The sequence below is a fragment of the Aristolochia californica genome, unplaced genomic scaffold (assembly GCF_029961685.1).
Source record: "Aristolochia californica isolate CCGP_79_NKW_82.1479 unplaced genomic scaffold, dmAriCali1.0.hap1 SCAF_9, whole genome shotgun sequence".
NCBI lineage: Eukaryota > Viridiplantae > Streptophyta > Magnoliopsida > Piperales > Aristolochiaceae > Aristolochia > Aristolochia californica.
In genome coordinates this window covers 38,292,035-38,312,134 of record NW_027182290.1, presented here as the reverse complement: position 1 = coordinate 38,312,134, position 20,100 = coordinate 38,292,035, and the positions used below count along the sequence as shown (strand labels likewise).

Below are 20,100 nucleotides of genomic sequence, written 5' to 3'. Positions count from 1 at the left end.
GAAGCACCGGGAATGAATGATTGATTCAAGACGACATATGTATAACGAAGACAAAGGAAGTAGACTTAGATTATAATATGATCAGTTGAAAGCAGGAAAATTATTGGAGGGGAGAATAAGACTGAGATTAGATGATGGATTGAGGTGGGTAGAGAAAGGATCGGATGGTAGAGGGAATTGATTGAGAATCATACACCACGGAAGTGCAAACAAATGCAATCATGTCATCGGATCGAACACGTTCTTCGACTCCAAGGAACCACCATGTGCCTGCTGGAGGGAAATTAGCATTTAAGCTTTGTGAAGCAGCTACACATAGGAGAGAGAGAGGAGGAGCCTCAAGGCATTGGGACATTCATGTTAAGAAGTGGGAAAGGCCATATGAACGTTTGATTTAACAAGAGAACTATGGTAGTAGAAGAGTCTAACTGTATTTTATCATAAATCAATTACAACCCCAATTAATACTTTTTTTTTTTGTGATAAAATAATTTATGTATGATATTAATTAAGTAACTTGATATTTAACATATATAATATTAAATATATATTTTATAGTTATTTTTAGGATTCCATGTTCTTTGCAGGATAATCCCCTGAACGAAGGGTGTGGTGTGGAGCATTAATGACGAGAAGGATACACTTGAATGGGTAAAGCATTAATGACGAGAAGGATGGAGTTCCACTTCTACTGGTCTACGTTTCTCTTTCAAAGAGATAGCTCCAACTCACCGAATAAAGAGAAGGATAATAAGTTTAAATTCGAGTAACCAAAGCGGAAGGTTTTCAATGTGTACAGGCCCAAATAAAGAGAAAAAACGACGACCATCGATCGTCCTATTCGAGAATTACGAGACAAGACTCGATAGTTTAGACCAGACGTTATACTGATACGTTAAATACGATAACTATGAAAGATAGACATTCATCTGTAAAAATATCTGGCTGTTTGTTATGATTACAAGACTCACCCCCCGCCCCTGTCAAGTCGAGTGTGTTGTTTGGAGGCTTAATCTTAAAATGCATGACTTTTTAACAGAAAAGCCATGATCTTTCACTACCAATTCTACCCAAATCTAACATCCCGGAAATATTTGTTTATTTATTTTATAAATGATCAGCCTCCCGCTTGTGATGTCAATGGAAGGCAAAGCTTAGTCTAGAGAGCTGTGAGATTGCTGGGTTGGGTTTAATTCGGGTTTTTGAAGATGGGTCGTTCGTCTTGGCCGTCACCGGATGAGGTAACCTGTAATGAATCCATTTCGGTGTCTGTTTTGTGTTTTTGTTATTCGCATTGGTTCTTTGTGTTCTTTTCTGATCTATATGCATTGGAGTTTTGAGATCCTGAGGTTCTAATTTCTCATTTTTTTATGTCACCCACTTGTTTATCTGGTCAGTTAATGCTTCCGCAGTGTGATATCAAGCGGCCGCTTTTGATTTGGTTGATGATCTGAACTTGTCGATTCGATGGAAGTTGCTTATTGTTGTTCGTTTTACTCGTTTACTTTTTGCAGCTGGATAGTGTTCGGAAGATAGTGGCTGAAATGAGTGGACGAGATCGGCAGAATGTTAGGGTTGTCGTCTCTCCTTATAGGGTATGTCCCTTGGGTGCCCACATCGATCATCAGGTTTGCATTTCTCTCATTCCTTCGACTCGTTCTGTTTAAGTTTTTGAATATTGATCATGCCGGTTCGGGTTACTTGCTTTGATATCTAACTTTCAAGTTGGTTGCACACCTATGGTTCTTCCTTCAGTGAATGCAAGATGCTTGGCGGAGCGTATCTGATGTTAGGCTTATAGTAATTGGTTCTTGCTTACCGTTCAGTACACTGAGAAAGGGTCTCTGAACTTCCACTAATTAACACAGAGTGACTTAATGACATAGCATTTACCAGTGGTTGAGTACTTAATTTATTTGGGTCCAGCTGTTGTGTTGGTTTGATTCAATTGTCAAGTCAGTTTGGACAAACATGATTCTGAATTGGGTATTTGGTCTAATCTAGTCGTCTATACGATCAAACATTGTACTCTGTTTTTCTTTTCTGGCTGTCAATATCAATTTATACACCTTTATGGTGCATTGACCGAGAAAAAAGCAGTGTTCATGGAGAAAATAAGGATGAGATAGATTCTTTAATGAAGATTTCTTTCAATCTCTAAAGTCGATCTAACAAATGGGGCATCTCCAATTTCATCAAAGTGGACTCTCTCTCTCTCTTCATGTTTTATGTTCATTGATGCTGAGAATCATTCCCATTTTTAAAATCAGGAAGTCTAGTGCAAGCTGTTTCTGAGTCTAAAATCACACGCTCTAATCTGTTGGTCAGACTTTAAGCTGAATGATTATTCTATATATTTCTGATTTATGTCATTTGTTGTTACTCACAGTGCACTTGCATGTTTTTCTGGTTCCGTGATCATTACATATACCCTTTGCTCAATATTGCTGATTTGTTTCATGTGTTGTTATTCACATTGCACTTGCTAATTTTCTATAATCCTCAATAATCTTGTGGTCATTTTCTTACCTAAATGTTACAGGGTGGAACAGTTTCGGCTATGACTATAAATAAAGGGATATTATTAGGGTTCATTCCTTCTGGCAATTCTCAGGCAAGCATGTTTCTCTCATAGGATGAGTCTTTGACTTTTCATACTATTAAGGGAAATTATAGTTTATCACTTGTGCATTAGATTGTTATAGAATTTTATGTGCCTAGGCATGAACATTTCTGAATCTTCAAATTTGTAGCTTGAAATAGTTAATGAAGCATATTTGGCATTTTTTAGCATGTGAAACCTTTCTTATGTTGTTTAATTAACCGGCCATCTCAAATTTAGCAGTTCAACTTCAGTGATACTTTTTGGTTACAAATTTAGCAGAACAACTAGAAGATCATCTTATATGTGCAAATCTTTGATTATTGATGAGAGATGATTTCATTCTTTATGACTCCCTCAGTCACATTCCATTCGGTAAAAAAAAAAATTTACAGGTTTTCCTACGGTCAGGACAGTTTCAAGGAGAAGTAAGATTAAGGTAAATACTTATCTGTTCCTCTTATTAAAATGATTTGAGAAAGCACACTTTGTGGGTGCTGAACTTTGAAAACTTGATCACGTTGAACTAAAAAATGTCAGTTATTCTTCCAATGGTTTGCTATAACTGTGAAATGTGGTAGTTACTTGTCATCACCAAAGTGGTCGACTCACTTCATCTCTTGACAGCTGTGAACAAAAGTTGTTCACCTTTCTTTCTTCTTTTGGAGTTTCTCTTTGTTATTTCTATTGTTAATATATTTTTCGGGTGAAGTTCATGACTGCTTTTTTATGGGCTGACAGAGTCGATGAAGTTCAATATCCAAGGGTAACCATTAGGACTAATGGTGCTGTGCATGAAAATGGTTCAACTGAAGTCTCTGAGGAATGCCAGTGGGGAAATTATGCTAGAGGTGCTCTGTATGCTCTCCAGAGCAGAGGGCATTGCCTCACACAGGTAGTAATGACACTTTACTCATTTCTCCCTTTTCTGCTTGTTGTTGGTGAAGATCTTGGGATGAAATAAAAAAAAAAAGGAAGAGAATGGAAAGAAGACAGTTCTAGAGAGACAGGAGAAAAGGTATCTTCTAAAATGATCATTGGATGACAATAATACCTCTGGGTGGACTCCTTGATTACTAGTCTAATAGCAGTCAGAACCTATTCTCATTTTACTGTTCACACTGTTCTTTCTCACAAGTTATACACTTTCTACTGTAAAACTTTCCTGACCAAGTTTATTACACAATCTTGATTTCCAATTTAAAACTTCTCTATTTGCTGCATTGCTTCTCCCTCCTGTAGTCTCTTGCTGGGGCATATATGTCACTGGGGCCCAGTTTGTGGGAAAAAGAGACTAGACAGCTTACACCAATACATTGGGAGGTCCTCATTCCTGTAATGTGAAAAATCAGTTGACCTTTGTATGCTATGAGGATATACCTGTTATGGTCCCGGGTTAAGTACCTATGTCTGCCTCTCCTAACAGGCCAGTCTTTTGGGTAGTATTGGCTAGGTGCTTAACATTTGGTATTAGAGCTAGCGCTACGTCGTGGGTTCGATTCCTGTGTGTTGCAAGCAGCGTGTGGAGGTGTGTAGCCCTGGGCGGAGGGGGCGACCAGAGTGTGTTCCCGCACCATGGGCTATCGCTATAAGCGGAAGGGGCTACCTGAGTGTGTTCCCGCACCTTAGGGCCGTCGCTAGAGTGGGCCGTCGTTAGAAGTGGGCTGTCTCCAGTGTAGGCTGCCGTGGGCGTGGGCCTCGCGACGGTGGGTGTTATGTTATGGTCCTAGGTTAAGTACCTATGTCTACCGCTCCTAACAGGCCGGTCTTTTGGGTAGTATTGACTAGGTGTTTAACAATACCTCAACTCGTAAAGCTTATAGATAGTTAAAAACAAGCTAGAATAAAAAGTAGAGAGAGAAAAATGACTGCTAAAATGGATACATGGATGAATGTAAGTTTGTGATTTATCCACTGAAAAGTATAAAAATTGAAGAGTATAGAGAAATGAATTGAGAGGGAGAAGGAGAGAGAAATGAGAGAAGAGAGAATTCTGGAATAACTCTTGTTGGGGGTAATGTTCGACCATCCTCTTTATAACTTAAGTGATGAATAATTACAAGTATGCCCTTATTCTCTTGCAAATCACTTAACCCTTTTATTTCTCAATATACCTACTCAAATTACACCAAACTTGAACTAGAGACAAACCTAAATATATTGAAAACATAGTATCTACTCTAGAGACCACAGTGAATATAAAAAGACCAAACTACCCTTACAGTTGTTTTTCTTACATGCCCCCTCAAGCTGGAGCATATATATCCATAAGTGCCGACTTGTTATAGAAAAACCCAAATTTGCATTTATCCGAAGTCTTAGTAAACACATCTCCAATTTGTTCACCAGATCAGACGTATGGAGTGACAACTTCATTCTTCATTACAACATTTCGGATGAAATAGCAATCCACTTCAATATGCTTATTCCTCTCAAGCAATATTGGATTCCCTACAATAAATATGGTTGCCTGATTATCACATTACAAAGTCATAAACTCATCCCTTTGTAGATTTAATTCTTGAACCACAGATCTAATGTACACCAACTCGTTGATTGTATGAGCCATGGCTCTATATTTAGTTGTAGCACTGGACCGGGCCACAATATTTTGCTTTTTGCTCTTCCAACTAAATTACCTCCCAAATACACACAATAGTCGGTGGTGGATTTCTTGTCAAGTTTAGAACCAGCATAATCTACATTAAAGAAAACCTCTATTTTCAAATGACTGCGAGGTTTGAAGAATAATCCCATTCCAGGTGACCCCTTTAGATATCTCAATATTCTATGCAGCTTCTAAGTGATCCTTGCTAGAGTAATCCATAAACTGAGTGACAACACTCACAACAAAAAGGATATGCCAGGACGAGTAACTTGGCATATATGAGTTTACCAACTAATCGACGATGCATTGTCTTGTCATTGAGTTCATCACTCAGTTCACCATGAAGGTGTCATGCCCAATCTCCATGGGAGTCTATACTGGTTTGGCATCCAATAAACCATATTCCTGCAACATATCTATGATATACTTCTTTTGTGTCAATACAAGACCTTTACTTCTAGCCACCTCAAGCCGGGAAGTACTTTAAGGGACCCAAATCTTTAGTTTGATAATCTTTAGAGAGATGTCCCTTTACCTCTTAAATGCTTGTCACACACTACTAGATAGAATGATATCATCCAAATTACTAGTAATATCACAATACCTAACTATCTCTTCAAGATAAAAAAATGAATAGTCATAGTGACATCTAGAAAAGCTAATAGACACAACTACTTGGCTGAACTTCTCAAACCACACTAGAGGGCTTTGTTTGAGACCATATATGGCCTTCTTGAGTCTGCATACCTTGTTATTCTTTCCCTGAGCAACATACCCAGGAGGTTGCTCCATGTAGACTTCTTCGTTCATGTCGCCATACAAGGAAACATTTTTGTCAAGTTGACACAACGACCACTCCTGATTAACAACGACAGATATCAAGATCCACACAAAAAGATAATCTAGCAATTGGGGAGAAGGTTTCAATCACATCAACTCCATATGTCTGAGTTTATCCCTTGGCTACCAACTGAGCTTTTTACCTCTCAATGGATCTATCCGTCTTATATTTCATAGTATATACCAAGCGACATCCAACTACCTTAGCACCAGGAGGTAATTCACATAATACCCAGGTGTTTTTATCTAGTAGAGCCTCCATTACAACATCCATGACCTGCTTCCAGTAAGAAGATGAGATAACATCTTGCACAGAAGAAGGAATAGTGCAAGAAAACAATGACAACACTAAACATTTATACTGGTTAGACAAAGAATCAAAGAACACAAAATTGGACAAAGGATATCAAGTACCTTTCTAACACCTTTCTAAAGTGCAGTAGGTAGATGCGGATCGCTTACCTCAGGATCAACAGACAGAGAGGGTTCATGGTCTAGTGTGAGAGAGGGAACAATCTGACATCGTCTGTTATATACTTGTAATGGTTTCTTTATAGTAGCATCAGATGATGGACTAGGAACCTCCTCTGCTGGAGCGAGGACAACAATTTCTGGACCTATGGTAGATGGAGACACATCTATGGAGGATGAATGGAAGAATGGAGTATCCCAAAAAATGTCTCATCAATCGATACAAATGTCTTCTTAGTAGAAGGACAATAACATTTGTATCTTTTTTGTATAGGTGAATATCCCCAGAAAATGCATTTTACTACACGTGGAGACAGTTTGTCCCTAGAAATACCAAAGACATTTGCAAAACACGCAGCCAAAAACACAAGGAGACCACGGGAATAATGTGAAAGAGGGCATTAACACCCGTATAAGGATGTCACCACCTAGAACAGAGGAAGACATCATGTTAATGAGAAAGCAAGCAGTAAGAACCGCATTACCCCAAATATGATTTCGGTATAAGCATATGTATGAGCATGGTACAGGCCACTTCTAAGAGATGACGATTCTCACGTTCGACGACACTATTTTGCTACTGGCTAAAGACATGATTACTGATGTATAATACCATGATTCTGATAAAACAGATCAACCTTTTGATTCATAAATTCCAAACCCATTATCAGTGCGAAGTACACAAATAGAAGTATCAAACTGATTTTTTATTTCATTATAAAAATTTGGAACATATCAAATACTTTAGATTTCTGCTTTAGGAGATACACCCAAGTACATCAACTAAAATCATCAATAAATGAAAGATTTTACTTGTCACAAAAAAAAAACACTGCACATTGGACATGGACCTCAAACATCAGAATGAATAATGTCAAACTAACAACTGCTTCTAGATTGACTTATAGGAAAAGGTGTCCAATGATGCTTGCACAATTAACAAGAATCACACTGAAATGAAAGACTATATGAAAATGCAGGAAAAAGCTGAACCAGCTTCGCAGGAGGAGGATGACTTAACTATAGATGCCACTATAATGGTGAAGTTGCAGAATGCAATGTCTGTAAAGGATTCTGTGAGTGGCTCTCCAAAAAGTATAATCTGCCTCTCTCACGTGTGGACCAATAGTCTTCCTCGTTGTGAGATCCTGAAAGACAAAATGAGACGGATAAAAGGTTACAAAACAATACATGGATTTGGTAAGTTGACTAATTGAAAACAAATTGAGAGAAAATTAGGGACAAATAGACAAACTGAGGTGACATGAATGAAGATGCAGCTAATGTACCCATTCCTCGACTTGATGTGATGGATCCATTAGCCAAGGTGACATGTTTAATAGCAATGTACAGTTTTAAATCGAAAAACAAAGACACATACATGATATGTGGGTAGTAGCTCCTGAGTCAAGGGCACTCATGAAGAGTAGATGTTCCTGAATTAGCCAGAGGGGCTATAGGAATGGAAGACTGAGCCATAAATGTTGAAGAGGAAGTAGCAGTCAACTATGCCATACGTTGAACTAGTTGTTGCATTTCATCAAATGCCCCATGAACAATAGATGCTTTTGTGCTCTCATGAATAAGAGACTTGACCCATGTAGGTTTATCAAATTTTGCCCAACACTTGTTAGAAAAATGGTTGGAGCGGCCACAATGAATACATTTTTGTCACTGTTAGGCCTACTATCTTCCCTGTCGCTACCTCGGCTATCTCTTCCTCTGCCTCTAGCCCTTCCACCTCTACCTCTAGATGATTCTGAGTTCCCCAAAATATTGAGTGCAAAAACAGTAACACTAGTCACATCTTTGCTTCCATAGGATATAATAGTAGACTCCGTGCGCAAGACTCTACTAAAGGCTATGGAAAAAGACTATACATCCTCTGAGGCTAATAGTTGTGCCTAAACAACATCAAATTCTGGCCCCAAACCATCCACAAATTTTGTAATATGTACCTGACCATGCTCTTTTCTAGATTCCCTTTCATCAATACTAAAGAGATGGAAAACGTTTATCTCTTGTAGTATGCCCACTAGTTCATTGTAGTATTCTATAGTAGATCTCTGATCTCTCTTGAGGCTAAACAAATTGGCATATAAGTCATACACTCTTGACAAATTTCTCTCCTGATCATACATAGATTCTACGGATACCCACATTTTCCTTAGTAGTGTCACAATTCATGACCTGATTGGAATCAATGTTGTTGATGAGCCAGGTCATAACTTGACTATATTCAGCTTCCTAGTCATCATTCATAGGGACAAAAGGTTCTTTCCTAATGAACTTGGATTTCCTCTTAACCTTCAGATATATTCGAACTGACTTTGACCAGCTGAGATATTTTTTACCATTCAGTTTATCAGATGTAATCAAAGTAACATCTTTTCCTTCTAAATTTTTAGAGTCCATTGTAGGGGTGATAATCTCCCCAGAATCAGCCATTAGAGTAAAATAATACTCACTTTAACCCTAATTTCACTTCCCATACACTTGTACAAGTATCAGCTAGGTGGGCTCCACTTTAAAAATTAGGGTTAGGGCAAAAATTGCAATATGCGCCAACCACAAGAGTAGGGTAAATCAAATCTATGCAATTAGAATGGCATAACCCAACCAATAAATGAATGACACAGGCAGAGGACCCAATGTTGGGGTGTGCACAATGCAAAAAGGGGTACATTTCAACTCAATAAACCTTCATGGGGCAGTAATCAGCCGCAAAACTGCTCGATATGCAGTAAGAACCATCGATCCTAGGGTTATGGCCGAAGAAGAACACAAAAGTTCAGAGTTTTACTAAACAATCAACCAAGGAATGGAAGAATCCCTTTCTTGGAGGTAGCTGGCTTTAATGGAGGAGGAACGATGAAAGATAGAAGCTTCTAACCAAGATCTACTACTCCGATACCATGAAAAGTATAAAACTAAAGAGTATAGAGAGAGGAATTGAGAGAGAGAAGGAGAGAGAGATGAGAGAAGAGAGAGTTCTGGAATGGAACGATGAAAGATAGAAGCTTCTAACCAAGATCTACTACTCCAATACCATGAAAAGTATAAAACTAAAGAGTATAGAGAGAAGGAGAGAGAGATGAGAGAAGAGAGAGTTCTGGAATAACTCTCGTTGGGGTCGTCCTTGATCCGTATTCTCTTTATAACTTAAGTGATGAATAATTACAAGTATGCCTTTATTCACTTATAAATCACTTAAACCCTTACATCTCCCAATATACGTACTCGAATAACACCAAACTTGAACTAAAAACAGATCTAAACATATTGAATAATATAGTATCTACTCTAGAGACTATAGTCAATGTAAAAAAGACCAAACTGCTCTTCAGCTGTTTTTCTTACATCTACATTTTTTCCTTGAAAAATAAAGTAAAATAAAATTAATTAAGTAATAATTTACATGTCTTCCTCTCACAATGACTAGCTAAAATTAGGAGGCAGACACCTTCCCAATTAAGAAACCCACAATCTTTCCAAGTTCAAATCAATGTGGGACTATTTACTACAACAACTCTCGATCTCAACAACTAGTCTGCCACATGGACTAGTATCCCAAAACAGCTATAGAGTTTTAGAATTTTGTACATACCAACACTCTCCTTCACGTTCAGACCTAGATAGACAACATGAACAAACTCATGGAGAGATGCTCTGGCACAGAGAAAAACACAGACCACTAAAGAGAAAAAGACGAACTTTGATTTGCTCAGATATAATGTTGAAGTTGGGCTGACCTCCCATATTGACTAGCATGGTCAGGAGGATTCTTGCCAATTGATGCTCATAAGACTGTTTCAAGCTTAAGATTTTTATGGTTTTATGAAATGTTGTATCTGAAAATAATGAAAAGGAGGAAGTAAAAATAAGGGCATGTAAGAAAATCATGGATTTAGATTATATTTTGGTGTGAAAGAAGAGTAGTTGGCATGAAAATAATAGTGATCTGGGTTAATTAGATTATATTTTGGTGTGAAAGAAGAGTAGTTGGCGTGAAAATAATAGTGATCTGGGTTAATTAGAGGATACCCATGCATCCTAGCAATCTTGCATGCAAGAGACAAAAGTAAATTGGGGATCAAAGAGTATTCCTCCTCGCTTGACATGAGTATGTGTAGATTTGAGACCAACTCCTATGCACCCTTCCTTTTAAACACTTTCTTACCTCTTTATGCCTTATGTTTTCCCTCTTTCCCTACTCCAAGAAACTTCTTACCCAATTAAACTTTTATTACCACTTTTTCTATACTCACCAAATTAATACACTCTCCTAAAAGCTCTCACACACAACCTTTCATTTTTTCTTTAGTGAATTACACACCACCCCCTTGAAAGGCATCCACATCTCCCCAATAAAAATCACTCTAACACCATTCTTACTCTAATACAAAATAAGCCATACCTCTTCCAAAATTAAAAAAAAAAGTGTACCCTCTTGAGCAAGCATTAAACCTAAACTACTGGGGGTCCTAACACTTTCCAACTCCAAACCAATGCTTGTTGATTTTCAGCTATTGTGCACTTACATTTATCTGCACCTATGATTTTAATGTGGGAACTTCAGATAGATCAACTGAACTTCACATTGTGATTTATGTATCCTCAATTATGAGAACTTCATAAAGATCAGCCCAAGGAATGCCTTGCTGGGGCCTTTAGAAAAAAAGTGACAAACTTTAGGTCAGAGTTTGAGAATTAGTTTTGGACTAAAGAGATTGCTGTGTTCTGACTAATTTACAAGCACTCTATAAATTTCTTGCCTTTTAACTTTTTAAAGCACTAAACCGAATTTTGTTCTTGTTGTGCCTTATTGCCTTCCTCTTTATTATTTCTTCTTTTCTTGTCATAAAATTTTTCTCAATCACTTACTAAAAAAATGAAAACTTCAACCTTAAACAAAAACTGTTGAGCGAAAAGAATGAAACATACTTATGAAACAATTAAATAAAAAGAATGGAACATATTGTTTTTAGTACTGGTTGCTCTTTGTGTATAAATGGATGGTTTAATTGATATTCATGTTCCTAGTTTACTCATCTTATGCTTCCCTCCATTTCTATCTGATATCGTAAAGCTGACTGCAGCTTCTCTTTTGCAAGTGATTTGCGCTTCAGAAGTTTTCTGTTATGGTCTTTGCAGGGTATTGTGGGCTTCATTTGTGGTTGTAAGGGTCTCGATAGTTCGGGACTTAGCTCTTCTGCTGCGGTAAGTGTCGTGTGTGTGTTTCTGCCAGTCTTGGTAATATGTTCTAACATGTAAGGGAACTAGGAATACTTTTTTTCCCCATTTCAGTTTGTCTTTTTCATACTGGGGCACAAGTGGAGTAGGACTTGAGAGGAGCTCAAGACACTGTTCTCTTGCTGACAGCTTTTAGACCTTTCTGTCACTCTTTCTCTGTCTTCTTGTTCTCATTTTTTTAGAGTTTTTATTCTATTATTATTATGTTTTTTCTTTTCTCTCATACTCTTCTTCCTTGCTGCTAATTAATTTCTTCCTTGATAGAAGGTTTTATTCTATGTTCTTTGATTTTTTTATTTTTTTTTTAATTCTGCTGTCCTGTATTTATTTGTTAAATTACAGTGTTAGTCCATCCATGGTCATATAACATTATCTATTAAATTGTCTAACACCAATTGTATAAAAAATTACCCAGAGATTGGGTCTGAGCAAACCTAGGCCATTTGACCACCGGTTGACTCGGTATGACATCAGCAGGGTGTAAGTTTTTATTATTTTTTTAAAACAAAGCAAGGATACCTCGACTTGAAGTTGATAGGGACACCTGCTGGGGGGGGGGGGGTTGGCGGGGAGAGCCTTGTGTTGGCAGGAGGACAAGGCACTGGGTCCAATTGAACCAGGTTCTTCTAGCTAGTCCTGTCTGTGTTTTATAACACTTAACATGTGGTTTTTTAGATTTTTTTTATTTAAAAATAAAAAAAAGAAATTGAATTCCTTGTGTCCTCCTCAAAACATGTTCGAAGTTGTGAGGGCCTAGTTTTTTGTCCGACTTGAGGGCCTTGTGCTGATAAGGGACGTGGACAAGGCATTGTGTCCAATTGAGCCGGCTCATCTTGTCCGGGTTTGCCAACACTTCCAACTTGTGGTCTTTTATATTTTTTTATTGAAAAATAACAAAGGAAATTGAATGCCTTGGGTCTTCCTCAAAACATGTTATGAAGTTGTAGGGGCCTACTTTTTTTTTTTTTTTTTTGTCGATATGATTGGATAATTAATGAATATAGATAGGGATGACAATGGGTTGGGTCAGGTTTGGGGAATCCCAAATCCATGAACCATCCTTGTGATCCATCCTTTTGAAAATCCTTGGTATAGTGGGATTTCCAACCCGTCCTTGCATTGTGAATCCTTCTCCAAACTCCATTCCCGCAAATCCTGTTGGGTTCCACAAACCCCATTGGATCTCTACAAACCCCTCCCCATTCACACTTGTTCCTACACCATATCCAATCAATGCGCCTCATAAGTGGTTCCTAAAATGTTATTATTTTATTTTTCATTTATTTTTCATATTGTCATTTAAAATGAGATAATGAGTATGTTTTCAAAGTAAACAATATACTTATATATACTTCAGGTTGGATGGGGTTTTTAGGGCTAACCCCATCTCAGCTCTGTCCTTGTGCGAGTTTTTTCAAGGGAAACGTATCCCCACCACACATGTAAATGAGGAACCCATCCCCACTTCAAGCTGGTTGGGTTAGGGCAGGTTCACCATTTAACCCACGCCATTGCCATTCCTAAATATAGATAAGTTGGCCTGATTCTGATCCAAAATCAGCCGTTGCGGGAAGCTATTATCCAACTTAAAACCAAATAGAATCACAACCCAAATAGACGGTCTAATAGAGTCCTACTAGAATAAACAAACAGATAGGCCCGGGAAGTGGATAACATATATGGACTCAGATTGTATACATGGATCAAGCTGATATCATGATAAATTGCAGACTATGGGATGCCCAATTAGATGTTTATCCATGCCACCAAATGTATCTGTCTTATGCATGAAGTTTGTTTTTTCCTTGGTAATTTTTTGGCTTCTTGATTGACAGATTGGAGTGGCTTATCTATTGGCTTTGGAAACTGCAAACGGTCTAACTATATCCCCTACAGAAAATATTGAACTTGATCGGTGAGTACCATCTGCATCACTTAATGTTGGGAGTCTCTGAAGGATTTCACATGCCTTTAGAAATATCCAATGTACTGTTAGAAGTGATGCTTAATTCCCTTTAACGGTTATGTGGTTTGGCCTCTCCACAGGAAACAGTGTTGTATAGCTGATCTACTCTAATGAGTAGAGGCTGCCACCATAGATTGGTTGTGGCCTAAAATCTTACAAAACGAACAATCATCAAGTGTCTTCGTTGTTGTGCTCTACAAACTGGAGTAAGCTGCTCATAGGCAGATCATTAATTCATTATCTATACTTGCTAAAAAATTTAGCTGAATTTGCTGCCTTCCTCAAAATTTTCATTTTTAGTGTTAAAAAGGACCAATTTGCGTACTTTTGTTCTTGCTATTCTTTCCAGTTCTTGAGTCGGGTTTGACCAGACCCATGTTGTAGTGTAGTTTGCAGGCTCAAGTTGACATTGACATAGTGAATTGTTTGTTCTTAGTTTCTTCCTAGTGGTTTTGCTAACTTGATTGCTCTCTATTATGCCATCGCTTATCTGTGTACTTAATGTATGCTGCATGTGTGTCTTGGGTTTTGTTTGACCTGAATTTAGTTTGATACTGTCAGCATTAGTTTATCAATGTGAACTTTGGCTCATTGGCCAGATGGGAGGAGGGGCTGGGTGTGGAAGACATCTATTCAGTTGCTGACTAGGTTTACTTTTATGATTTTATCCAACTTTTCATGGATGCAGTTTAATTGAAAATGAGTATTTAGGACTGAGAAATGGTATTTTGGACCAGTCCACCATATTGCTTTCCCGCTATGGGTGTCTCACGTGCATGAACTGTAAGGTAATTCATATCCTTTTGCTGTCCCATACTGGATTTTGGATGATCTTATCTTGTAAATGTTTTTCTGCATCATCAATTATGTAGCTGTCTCTGTTTCGAGCATAAAAAGAAAAGAAAGTTGAGGACTTCATTACATCATATTATGTGCTGATTAGTGCTTTGAAAGTTTCCCCGAGGTCACTATATTTTAGTTGATTATGGTGCTGAGAGAAAAAAAAATTATGTGGGAGCCTTACCTAGCTGGATTATTCAAAAAAAAAAAAATCAATTGGCACCATTGTTGATGAGTAAATGGAGAAGGATAAGAAAAAAAGATGGAATCCTAGATGAGGTCTTTTTTATTTTTGTAGCCCATCACTCATTGCTAGCCTCATATACTTCCCATAATATTTGTCTCACAGTTGATTTGTTGACATCCACATCTTCACACATGCCAATAGATCATGGAAATTCTGAACTATAACATTGCCAAGTTGGAATAGTTATATGTGGCATTTTAGTTTCCAATACCTTTCAAATCTGAGTGATTAATACGTTTGTAATGTGTAGGTTGGATTCATGTTGCCATATGAAATCTGATCGAAAGCTAATTTCTTATTTGTTTTTTTTGGCGATAATTGGCTTAAGTTCACAAATTTGTTCTGTTTTTGCAGACCAAGGAGTATGAGCTTGTTAAGGCTCCAAGTTTGGAGAAAGACCAAGAACTAAGAAGACAACAACCATATAAAATTCTATTGGCATTCTCAGGCTTGAAGCAATCTTTGACAACAAATCCTGGATACAATTCTCGAGTTTCTGAGTGTCAAGAGGCAGCTAGATTACTTCTACAGTAAGATTCTTATTCAGCTTGATAGAATGTGGGGGTTAAGATGGTATTTTATTCTTATGGCAGAAATACGTCATAATCCAATGTATAAATTTGGTTGTATAGTTTTACTTTTGATTTTCTAATGAAGCACAAATTTTCAGTGATCTGAGGTTCAGACTGAATATTAGTATAAATATTTAGAGAATATAGAAAAATAATAAGAAAGAACGACTGTCATGTGATGTAAGTGAGTATTAAATTTAAGGCAGAGACTGTGATGACTCTCATGTTAGTTTTATGGAGCAATCTAAAAACTGTAGCAGAGATTTTTTCTGTGTATTTAAAAAACTGAGGCATGTAACCATTCCTCAAAGTCTCAAGAATCTTCTAATGTACGGTTGTAGGTACAATATGATGGAGTTGCCTGTAGAGTGGAAAGCGTGCAAACTAGAATACATGAGAACTGGCAAGGCATTCTTATGAAACGTTTTTATGTTACTAGCCAGTTATTTCAGTTCAGAATAGACATCCTCTTATGACTGACTGAGATCTCACCTATATACACTGACTCTATGGCATGGCTAACTTCATGAGAATAGTTTAGTTCTAATTGCAGGAAAAAAAACTCAAATCAGAAAATAGTTTCTAAATTAAAGACTTGCTAACTTTAGCCTACACTAATTTGATAACAAAGCCCGAAACTAAAAACTGGAAACTACTAATTGAAAAGACTTTCTTGTTAGAACTTTTAACCAAATAGTGAGATAGTACTGAATGATGCTTCCCGTAAAATCAGCAAGTTTCCTGTCCAATAAACTTCTAATTTCAGCATATTTGAAATAGGAATTGTATCTTAGAGAGACTTTTTAGTTTAGGACTTTTCATTCTTGGACCTTGTGCCAAAAATCAGAAATTCAGGTATCTTTAAGTTGAGTCTCTTTCTTTCTTAAATAAACATGAGAGATTTTGGGGTGATCTCTTATCCTTAAATATTCTTCAGGTAGATCTTTCTCATTGGCATGTGCTGCATTAGTTCTCCAGCCCCTTAGTCTTCTTTATTTAGTTATCCGGCCATTGATCTTTCTTATGCCATAATTTGGTTCTTTTGTAACACAAAAGGATGTGGGGTTATGAAGAGGTAAATTTGACCTTTAGGGCTTTGGTACTGGTCTTTAGAACTTTAGTCTTTGTCAATCTAGGAGATACAGCAAAATAGAAACTGCTACTTATCACTCTCACTTTTTGTTTTTTCTTCTAATTCTGACATGATTTTCTTATAATAATCCTCCTTTACAATAGGCATTTGATAAGATTGCTCTATAGGATTTCATTAGCTTCTAGTTTGTAGCCCTAACGCACATACATGGTTGTCTCTCTCTCATTCATAACTGTCTTTTCAGGGCTTCTGGTAATGAAAAACTTGAGCCTCTACTTTGCAATGGTTAGGATTTTTTTAATCTTATTGCTTTACAAATTTGAACCAAAGCTCCTAGTATATTGAAGTTGACTGCATTTTTTCACTCTTTTCAACAGTTGAACCTGGCATATATGAGGCTTACAAGGTATTGTTTTGTCAAATTCTGATCATTAATTTTGTAGATCTTTTGCCCTGTTCTAAAAAAAAAAAAAAAAAAACTGTTTCGGTTAGCTTAATTCTAGTACTAGTTTGTGATCCAGAACCTTGACTGACTGAACCCATACTTGTTATGCCTTTTGATTAGTCTCTTATGGTAAATGTTCTAGGGACCAAGAATTTCTGTCTAAAATCAGACTGGATTTTCTTGGTTATCTCCTACTTGTTCTCATAATTAGTTTTTTGCCTACCAAGTTCAAGGTGGTTTCATCTTTTTTATTTAATTTTTAATTAATTTGTTTCTTTTGTGATAGAGAAATCTAGACTTTAATCTAGCTCAAAGAGCAGAGCATTACTTCTCAGAAAATAGGCGTGTATCTGAAGGTACTCCAATGTTATCACTGCAATCACCTTCACTTTCATTAAATCATTTTCAGTTCTGATTTTGGAGCTAGCATACCTGATTCTGGATAATATGAAATTTTAGGACTCAAAGCTTGGTCTTCTGGAAACATGGAGGAATTTGGCAGGCTGATTTCGGCTTCGGGACTTAGTTCAATACAAAATTATGAGTGTGGTAAGTTATGCTCACTGAATAATTTACTGTCTACCCATAACCTGTGTAACAAAAATATAATCTCCAGAGTGCTTGCTTTAAAAAGTTGACACTTGATAAACGAGAATAATCTATCAGAGTGTGACCTACTATGCTGAGGAACACCCAGAAAAACCTGTGTTATGTGGTTGGTCCTTTTAAAGCTCTGTTAATGAAATCTGTCAAGATGTGATTGAAGCTTCGGCTCAATAACCATGAGAGGTTTCTAGTATCACTAAGGTAAAGGGTTAAACATTTAAAAAAGGTAAAAAATCTGTCAAGTAACAGTTAGCATGTTACCTCTTATTTGGAAATAATCTGTAAAAGAAGAGTTTAACAAATCATACCACCCACAATTCATGCCTGTAGTAAATTTTATTAACATCCATGTGGTTATGAGACCTGATACTACAAGAGGGACTCCAAAAGGTTAAAAGACCCAGAATTGTATTTTCTAGGTAAATCGTCCAGATCACTGTGCAGGTGGCTGGCACCTAGTGGTGCCTGACAAGTCCTCTTCCATATACTAAATTCTGTCCTTTTCATATTAAATGGAGAACCCTTTCCCTGATTAACTGTTTACCTTGGGGGATATTGTTTGACAGGTTGTGAGCCACTGATACAACTATACGAGATCCTTCTGAAGGCTCCTGGTGTCTTTGGGGCCCGGTTCAGTGGGGCTGGCTTTAGGGGCTGCTGTCTGGCATTCGTGAAAGCTGCTGATGCCATGGAAGCAGCTTCTTTTGTTAGGGCTGAATACCAGAAGCTTCAACCAAAGTTGGCTAGCCAGCTCAACCAGGACACTGCTGTGTTGATATGTGAAGCAGGGGATTGTGCTCAGGTAGTCTGGTAGTAATCTTTTCATTATCCATAGAAATCTGTTGGTTGCAAGATTTCCAGACCATTTATTCTTTTATCTTAAACACTACATTCTTTTCTAAAATCGATCCTTGCTATCTCCAAACAGTGGTTAGCCAGCACTTGTAGTGCCAGAGAAATAACATTGTAAGCCAATTTTTTCACTATAGTAAGGTTCCACATCACGTATCATTACTGTGATTTATATGATTGGTGTGGTCAGCTGATGCTAATCTTTCTTTCAGGCTGTTTATATAGGTTGAATCTTTATTTTTTCTCTTTTCTAAAATGAGAAATAGCACACCAAACAACTAAAAGGCTGGCTACTTGAAATTTACTGACTACTGGATGGAACTACGAAGAAGGCTCGTGTGAGTCTGTAATAGATCATCTGTATTACTGGTTTAGTAATTACAAGAGAAATTTGTTAACCCAGAATCCCCGACTTTTGCAGGTCAGGTCAGGGTGGGTTATTGTCTAACCCAACCATCCCATCCTCTCTACAGTATTTTCTCCAACTTTTAGACTAAGTGTGAGAGACCTGTTTCAGCACTTAACAATCACCCACTTATGAATATAAAAAGAAGAATGTGTGGATGCAGCACGTTGTGCTGTAGCAAATGTTTTTGGAATGCCAACACTCTTGGCTGATCGTGGCTGATCATCCACTGAGCACTATATATTATTTGGGAAGGGAGGACAGATAGCTCGTCAGGTTTGTGGGGTTGCCACAGAAAACGAAAACAAAAACAAAACTGAGCCTCTACAGGAGCACCCTCGTGCCAGTTTATGGCTGCCTTTTGTTTGAAATGCTTCACACGAACGTTTCCCGTCCATCCACTAAGATTTGTTATCTGCTTTTGTGAATGCATGGAAGAGTGAATGTTATTATGACAGCGATGACAAAGCAATAGACCCACTAGAAGCTCTTCCAGGGTGATAGCAATTTCTGCGTTTAAAATAATGCGAGTTGTTTGTGATGGAAGCTGGGTGTATTATCCATCTTTAATCGAATTTAGAAGGTCTCCTCCCTCGTCTCGAAACCATTTACAAGTATTCATTCTGACATGGGGGTCGAGGTGGATCCAATATAAGCAGACAAGACAAGTAAGAAATATATTTTGTTGTTGCATGGAGAGAGGCCAACCTACTTGTTCAGAGAGGGTTGGGACTGTGCTTGTAAGTGGAAGTAAATTTCAACACCCAGGATTCTGTAACCACTACTTAGTGGCCCGTTTTCTAAAAAAATTAGTCATCTTCAATGTGCTCTGAGCACTTCGAACAAAGTGACTCGACCTGGAGACTTTATCTTTTCTGCTCTACTTTACCCTATCAATTTCGATCTTGAAAACTAAGTGGATGTCTTCTTTTCGTTTTTGTGCTTTTGGGTAAATGGCGGGTGGAAGGTTGCTTAGAGCATAGTCAAAACTGACTCAATTTAAAAAATATATTTCAAAAAATGACAACGCTATGAATTTATTTTGAAAAATACCCAAACTTTGACCGGTCTTTGTATATGTGTACAGTCAAAGGTGACGTGTAAGGTTTGATTGATTACGTGTCACCACATCATCAGAACAGTGTGATTAGATGGACACGTCGACTGCCACATCACTATTCTGTCACATCATCTACCAAGTAAAATGCCACGTCATCTTGTGCCACATAAGCCTTCTTCTTATGTTTTTTCGTTCTCTCTCTCTCTCTCCACTCATCTTTCTCCTCTCCTCTCCTCTCC

At 37.6% G+C, this 20,100-nt stretch overlaps 1 protein-coding gene across 1 annotated transcript; it reads left to right on the top strand.

Moving 5' to 3' along the window:
* The first annotated feature begins 965 nt into the window (after positions 1 to 965).
* On the top strand, positions 966 to 18,554 carry LOC137941212 (galacturonokinase). Its single transcript, XM_068786526.1, has 14 exons — positions 966 to 1,241; positions 1,515 to 1,628; positions 2,543 to 2,614; positions 2,998 to 3,041; positions 3,344 to 3,497; positions 11,676 to 11,741; positions 13,610 to 13,689; positions 14,429 to 14,528; positions 15,182 to 15,357; positions 16,737 to 16,777; positions 16,870 to 16,898; positions 17,224 to 17,293; positions 17,397 to 17,486; positions 18,110 to 18,554. The coding sequence occupies exons 1-14, from the start codon at positions 1,209 to 1,211 to the stop codon at positions 18,355 to 18,357; spliced, it is 1,317 nt and encodes a 438-aa protein (XP_068642627.1). The 5' UTR covers positions 966 to 1,208; the 3' UTR covers positions 18,358 to 18,554.
* Positions 18,555 to 20,100: the final 1,546 nt, after the last annotated feature.

What these genes read in the sequence shown, in the direction of transcription:
- LOC137941212 (XM_068786526.1), top strand. Translation starts at nt 1,209, where the DNA reads ATGGGTCGTTCGTCTTGGCCGTCACCGGATGAG. An exon ending in GCAGCTAGATTACTTCTACA is followed by an intron (nt 15,358 to 16,736) that starts GTAAGATTCTTA and finishes CTGTCTTTTCAG; the next exon opens with GGCTTCTGGTAATGAAAAAC. An exon ending in AATACAAAATTATGAGTGTG is followed by an intron (nt 17,487 to 18,109) that starts GTAAGTTATGCT and finishes ATTGTTTGACAG; the next exon opens with GTTGTGAGCCACTGATACAA.